We start from the raw sequence: 6,912 nt of genomic DNA, 5'->3' as shown, positions 1-6,912 counted from the left end.
ACACAAACATTAGAAGAGGTAGCACAGAGAAGCCATCCAGCTTTGGGAAAACTCAAAACTGAACAGGTCAGTTCAGTGATCACAGTAACCTGAGCAAAGTTGTTCCTGCTTTCAGTGAAGGCTGGGACCTGATTACCTCCAGATGTCCTTTTCAACCGGGAGTACTCCTGACAGCACAAACAACAATGGTCTGTACTGGTAAGACACCCAAAACTGAAAGATAAATTTTCTGTTTGAAAAGTACACAGTCCACAAGGTACAGTGTCCACACTTACAAATTCATTTAGAAAACAGTCTTATTGCTTTATTCAGATTTTGACATAGCACACTTTCACATTACTGGAAGTCCTTTTGAAGATCTTTATAGAAATCGCTGGTTTTCACCAGAGATCAGCTTAAACCAAATAGATTAAAATAACAACAGAATTCAGCCTAAATAATTTCTTATGAACTAAACACTTTTTCCTAAGATAAGCAATCCCCATAAAATGCACTTTCTAGCTTTTGGTTTGGGCTCCTTTTTTGTTGTTTGTTTTAAACAAAACTTTGAAATACTCTGTGGATATATTTTACCTACTACAAGAATACAGGATGGCTTTATGAAATTAAAACTTGCAAATATTCTTCTTAGAAACTTTAAGACTTATCTAATGTACTATCCATATTCTATCTTCTTTGACTTAAAAGTGCATACAGATTTGTAAGTTTTACACATTTCCCAGACATATTCTACAATACAGGAACGACATCAGGTATTTTTGTTCTCAAGGTTAAAAAAGAAATTAAAACAACTTCACAATTTTAAGAAGTGTTCCATGGAAAGTGTGCTACATTTTTTCTTTTGGAAAATCAAACCAAGAGGATCTGTTGACAAGTCTCTTTGGCAGTCTTAGTATCAATGGTTGTCTCTCTGGACGCTCTAGGAAGGAAGTCCTAGGGGAAGGCAGCTGACCAGAAGGTGCTGCTGGTGCTTCTTGAAAGTAGCTGGTTACAGTTTCCCTGTGAGGAGTGTTACTGCTGGTATCCACTATCGTAAGATTCTGATCAGCTACTGTGTCTCGAAGTTCAACATCAGCATTTTTAATGTCACCATCTAAACCTCCCCTTCTGGTAGGAATACTGCATTTTTTGGCTGCTCCTCCAGTTCCCTCACCAACTCTGTAAATATCTTCACATCCTGTCCTTCCCAGAAAAGAAGATGGAGACTCGTTTTCCCTCTCATTTATCTGAGTTGTGCCGGTCCAGGTAACACTGCTGTCACATTCAGTACTTTCTGGCTCCTTGCTACTATCACTATCAATTGTAATCACTACTGGAGAAGAATGTGCCGTGTTACTCATGTGATGTTTTCGGTGTTTCTTCTTATGCTTTTTCTTTTTCTTTTTAAGATGTCTTGTGTGTGTTGCTTTTCCTTCATAGACTATCTCCACACTTGGACTCCTCATCTTTTTTTTCTTTTTCTTATGCTTTGTCTCGCTGCTTCCTCGATTGTCTGAAAGGCTATCTTCATTTTTGTAACAGTCACTGAATTTTGAGAAAGTTTTCTTAGGGTCATTTTCTCTTTCTAGACTTGTGCTCTCCACGAATGCATTCTCCAGGTGGCGAGTTTTGTACTTCCTTTTTCCACCAGGCTTTTCACTTTTCATTCTGTCAGTTCCTCCAGAAGGAGTCCTTGACCTGTTGCTTGATCGACTCCTTGACCTGCATCTTTCATAACAGTAGTAGTGTCTCTCATGGAGTCCCCTCTGGGTATGTGGATCTCTCTTTTCAATAAATGATCGTATCCTGTATTCTGGACTAGAAGATTGCCTTGAGTAGAGGTTATTAGACTGAGTCCTCCTCCTGCTGGAGGACTCATAGCCATCTCCAAGTGTCTTTCGACTACAGAAAGCATAACTCCACTGGTATCTACTTTTATAATTGTGTCTTACATAATAACGATCACTGTCTCTGCTTCTTGATCTCCTTTTGCTGTGGCCTTTGCTACGTGATCGTGATCTGCTTGCTTCTCTGGAAGGCGTGCTCTCACGACTTAGGGAGTCTCTCTGGCTTTTTAGAGAGATTCTGGTGTCATGAGCCCTTGACCTCCTGCTGCTTCTTTTGCTCCTGTGTTTGCTACTATCTCTGCTTCTTGATCGTTTCCTTTTAGATTGGCTTTTGCTACGACGCTCCCTCCTAGACTGATGGTCATGACTACCTCGATTGTTCCGTGAACACGATTGTGGGCTCCTGGACTTCCTCTTTCTGGACCATCTGTGATTCCAAGGGGAGCATACTGTGTCACTCCCTGGAGAGGGGCTCCAGCTTAAGTTCTGTGGAGACAGATCTTTTACCTTGTATTTGTTCTTGTCAACATCTTTTGACTCTGTCTTCTCAACTGCAGGAGATAAACAGCTTCTGCCACTACCGATACCCTCCTTATATGTGGGGGAACATGGTGAGAAACTCCTGCTTGGTTCACTATCACTCCAGCTGCCACACTGGATTGGCTGCTGTTTCTTCACATCTTCCCTCTTCTCTTCCCTGATAGATTCCTCAGAGTCCGAGGACAGCTCGACCACTTCTGGTGTCCTCTCAGCTAATGGCTTAACATACCGAACAATAACACAATTGTCTGAGGAAGAGTCACTATTATTTGAGTCAGCATTAGCTTGTAACTGAGTTTGCAGTTTGGTTCCTCGATTCTTTGTAGCAGAGTCCCCATCAGAACTTTCTGACATCTCCAGAGGAGAAGCCATGGTTGCACGAACCTCTTCTGAAATGGAATAGGAAGGCCCCGGAGTTTCATCATCCCAGGGGGCCTGACCAAGACCAGTCACAGCAGACAAATTATTATCTGGCCCTTGAGAATATGCCATATCTGGAGATATTGTAATAATTGATGAGTCTGAGTGGCTTCCTTCATCATATGATGGTGCAGGACAGTCATAATTGGCATGTTGATCGTATGCTTCTAAGTTAAAAGGACAACGGGCAAAACTGATGAATTCATGTAAGAAGTGTTCAGTCCGATTCAGCAAAAATGGCTTTAAGTCGTCAGCAAAGGCCTGACTTTCCAGATCATACCTAGTCACATTACTCATGATAATGTGCTGTACAATATTAACCAAAGATCCATGGGCACCAAAAAGGACTGTAAGTTCTCGCTTCAACCAAGGAACCAGCCTGTGAAGGCAAGCAGGGTTGCGGCGGAAAAACTCTGCTGAAATGTCTCGATAGCGGCCACCATCCTGAATACTACGAATACGCACACCAGTACGGTACAGAGCTCTGCGGAAGTTGATCATGTCCTCCTCCTCAATCTGCCGCATAGATCTGCCCTCTGCACTAGCCTGCCTCCTTGAGGCCAGCCTCCTTATCATCTGCTGAATCTCTCCATCTCTCTGCCGCACTGGTTCACTTGACAATCCTTCAAACAATATCCCATTATCTGGAGGGGACAGTGTCCTTCGGAAAGCAGAACCGCCAGTGCGGCGTTCCCCTGTCATGGTGGTACGGTAACGAAATCTCTGGCCATCAGGGCTGGCAAAAGAGTTATTTTCTGAAGGGCTGAGTATGTACTCTTTAAAGTCATCTTCAGCACGAATTGTATGGAAAATGGAAAAAAAGGGTTGCTTGCAGAGGGGGCACTCTGCTTTGTTTTTTGACCACTCCTGGACACAGCGGAAACAGAACCTATGCAAGCAGCGATCTAAATATGCAACATTGTCAAATGTATCCAAGCAGATGGGGCATTTAGAGTCAGGAGACGCATCTGTTGGCAGCTTGCTGGTGCTGGCTTTTGGTGAAAAGCCGCTCTCTTCTGAAAAATCCTTATCTGCTGAAGTCATGTTCTACAGAAGAAAGAGACAAAAGACTATTCTAGTCTCAGACAAGACACTGAAACCCAGAACAGTCACCTTTCTGGTTGCAAAACCCAGCATCAGCACTGACAGAACACCAAACAAAGAGGCAGCACGACCTAACTACCTTGCTTGGCTTCTCTTCACACTGAGATCTAGTTCTTCAGTGTTGCAAGTTTTAAACAGAGCTTGAATCACACTGGCGCATACGAAGGTAACAACAGGCAGGACTCTCTCTTCATCCCCACTCATAAATAACTGCTTTGATGTGGTCAGTAGTTTATAATTAACATGGTACCCTCCAAAACATACTTCCAAAAGAGACCAGTTTTCACATATGAAAAATAAGAGAACTGTTAATTCTGTCCTTTAGGAACCAAAGTAAAAACAAGTAACTGCACTTGAACTAAACTACCAGTTTCCAAGTTCTGCTGGACCTGTCCCGTTCCTGCACCCGCTGCCCCTGTTTTGCTGCGCACTCATGCTGGACCACACTTGGCTTGCTGGACTAGAGAACCCCCAGGGATGTCTTCCAGCCTAAATTATTGTTTGGTTTTATGACTGAAGCAGGAGCCACCAGGTGTCATTCCTACACTCATCCTCAGGTACACGCTGCCTTTGTGTCTAGTCAGGCTGTCAGGCGTGGTTAGTAATAAATCCATCTATCTTAAAGTTATTTTAGGTACCACCGTTACCGTTAGACATTATAATTCGGTGTAAACAAGTTACCGTGCTACTTCAGAACTCATCACCCCACCTCCCAGCAGGCCCAGACGCAGGTCGTAGCCACCTGCGGGACACCGGGCACGAAGCCTGTCAGGCTGGCAAGCGGACACGCACGGACGCGGGGCACAAGCGCGGGGACGCGGCCGGCCGCGGCGGCCATCACAAGCCCAAACGCGGGACGCCACAAGGGCACGCACGCACCCACGGCGGGGACGGGCCACACGCCGCCCCGGTGCGGCACCACCTGCCCCACGCTGCGGGACGCCTCCCCGCCCCGCTCCCCCGCGCCGCGCCCCGGGCCGCCGGACCGGCAGCCGCCAGCTCGCCCCCGGGAGGGCCCTGCGCCGCCCCGGCCCCACGGCCGCACTCACCGCTACCGGGCCCTCGATCCCCGCACGGGCTGGGGCCGCGTCCGCCCTCAGCCTGCGCCGCGTCCGGCAACGCCCGGAGCCCGCGGGCTCCCGCCGCTCCTCCCCGGGCGGGCGGCGGCGGCGGCGGCGGGCGCCCTCCACCAGGCGCCGTAACGGTTCTGCCATCCGCGGCGGCGGAAGCGGCGTTGCCAGGGGAACGGTTGCCCCCCGCCACCAGCAGCGGGGCAGCGCCAGGCCGCCGCGCTGCCTGCCGGGAGCGGAACGCGGGCGCTGCTTTATGGCGTCACTTCCGCTCGCTGTGGCGACATCTTACCGGCGGGCGGCGGCGCTGCGGAGCGGCGGCCGAGGAGGGGGCGAGGCTGGCATGGCTCCACCGGAGCGGCGGGACCCGCGTCCGCTCTGCCGCCTGGTGCGTGCCGGGGCCGGGAGCGCGGCCAGGGGGGCTGGCGGAGGGCGGGTTTGCTCCCTGGGGGAAGGGGGGAGCTGGGCTGGGTGTACCTCCGGGTGAGGGCAGCGGGCACCAGGACCTGGGGGATAACGGGCTGCAGACCTGCTGCCGCCGCCGCCAATGCGCAATGCACTTTGTTCCGCAGGTGCTGGCTGCTGTGGTGCTCCTTTCCTGGGGCTTCCTCGTCTACGGGGCGCGGGTGGCTGCCCAGCGGCAGCTGGAGAGCGAGCTCCTGGCCCGGGGGCTGCCCTAGGCTATGGCGGAGCCCGTGAGTCACCACCAGGAAGGAGCTTGGCATTGGCTCCGAAGGTACGGAGGAATCCATCAGAAGGCTGGAGTAGCCCTGTGGTCAGTTTGGCGAACAAATGATAAGTAGCTTTTAGGAAAGCAAATAAAGCATAAACAGTTACTAGGAAAAAAAGCTCTCCTTACTGATCTGTACTAGCGCATATTTGCAAGAGACACATACCCATATGCGCAAAAAAAAAAAAAAAAAAGACATGTGGCCAGCTCTGCAGACTGTCACAGACAAGGTGCTGCGTTCTGTAGCACATCTATGTAGTACCACCACAATTTGCATAAAACGTGAGTGCAGCCAGCCATGTCCCTTTTCTCCTCTACAGCCAATAAGGATTGAAGTTCAGTAGTGAAAGCACACTTGGGTTCACAGATCCCCTGAGTACCAGCACAGCCCTTCTGTCCAGCTGATAACCCTGCCCCATATCCTGAGCCCTCTTAGTCCTACACAACAGCTGGTCCAGCTTTCTGCTCACAAGCAAAACACACATGTTCACTGACACATTTAGCCAACAGGCACTCCACACCCACAGATCTCACCAAATACCAGCACAGGCCTGTGCCTGATACCCTGCCTGGACCCAGGGACTCCTACTTGGCAGCTAGACCACCTTGAAGTTTGTTAACACCCTTACTCCCAGCACTTCCCCTTGGTGGCTGGGGGAGATGCAACTGCTTTGGATCCCCAGCAGGCAGCACCAGGCATGTGGGCTGTGACCTGCAGTCCTTAGCATGCTGGTGCCAAGACTCACTCGCCTTACTCATCCTGGTTTCCCCAGTAGCTGCACCTGGGGTATACATACCGGTCCTGTCCCAGCAGCTGGAGCTGAGACCCTCACTGTCACCTGCACCCTTTGCTGGCATTAAGACCCTTACACACTCCTATCACTGGCACGAAGGTAAGAAGGATCTGTATCCCTAATAGTCCTTCCTACTCAGTTGACTTGGTAAGTGCAGTGTGCATGTGTCAGCTCTTAGGCAAGGTGGAGAGCCCTTGGAGACACTAGAAGAGTCCATATCTGAAACTCTCTTGAGTTACCAAAATGGGAAGATCAAAGGTGCCCCAGGCTTTTCGTAGGGGGATTTTCATTTATGAGCTGAAAGAAGCAGCTGAAAGTTATATGGGTCTGTTTTGAGGTGCTGGTTTTCTACACAGCTGAGAATACCAGAAGTCTTGTGGCTCCTCTCCCACAGCCTACACAGACCAGCAGCACCCCATCCCACCCAC

General features: G+C 49.6%; 1 protein-coding gene and 1 long non-coding RNA gene across 2 annotated transcripts; one reads left to right on the top strand and one right to left on the bottom strand.

Annotated features, from left to right (window-relative positions):
- Positions 1–278: 278 nt before the first annotated feature.
- TOPORS (TOP1 binding arginine/serine rich protein, E3 ubiquitin ligase) lies at positions 279–5,181 on the bottom strand. The gene is made up of 2 exons (XM_037374132.1): positions 4,940–5,181; positions 279–3,833 (listed from the first exon to the last, which is right to left on the bottom strand). The coding sequence occupies exons 1-2, from the start codon at positions 5,102–5,104 to the stop codon at positions 828–830; spliced, it is 3,171 nt and encodes a 1,056-aa protein (XP_037230029.1). The 5' UTR covers positions 5,105–5,181; the 3' UTR covers positions 279–827.
- A 42-nt stretch (positions 5,182–5,223) lies between these two features.
- Positions 5,224–5,884, top strand: LOC119141640. The gene is made up of 2 exons (XR_005101999.1): positions 5,224–5,348; positions 5,533–5,884. It is a non-coding gene; the product is annotated as an uncharacterized LOC119141640 (long non-coding RNA).
- Positions 5,885–6,912: the final 1,028 nt, after the last annotated feature.

Source organism: Falco rusticolus, chromosome Z (assembly GCF_015220075.1).
Source record: "Falco rusticolus isolate bFalRus1 chromosome Z, bFalRus1.pri, whole genome shotgun sequence".
Lineage (NCBI taxonomy): Eukaryota > Metazoa > Chordata > Aves > Falconiformes > Falconidae > Falco > Falco rusticolus.
This window is presented reverse-complemented; position numbering and strand designations above follow the sequence as displayed.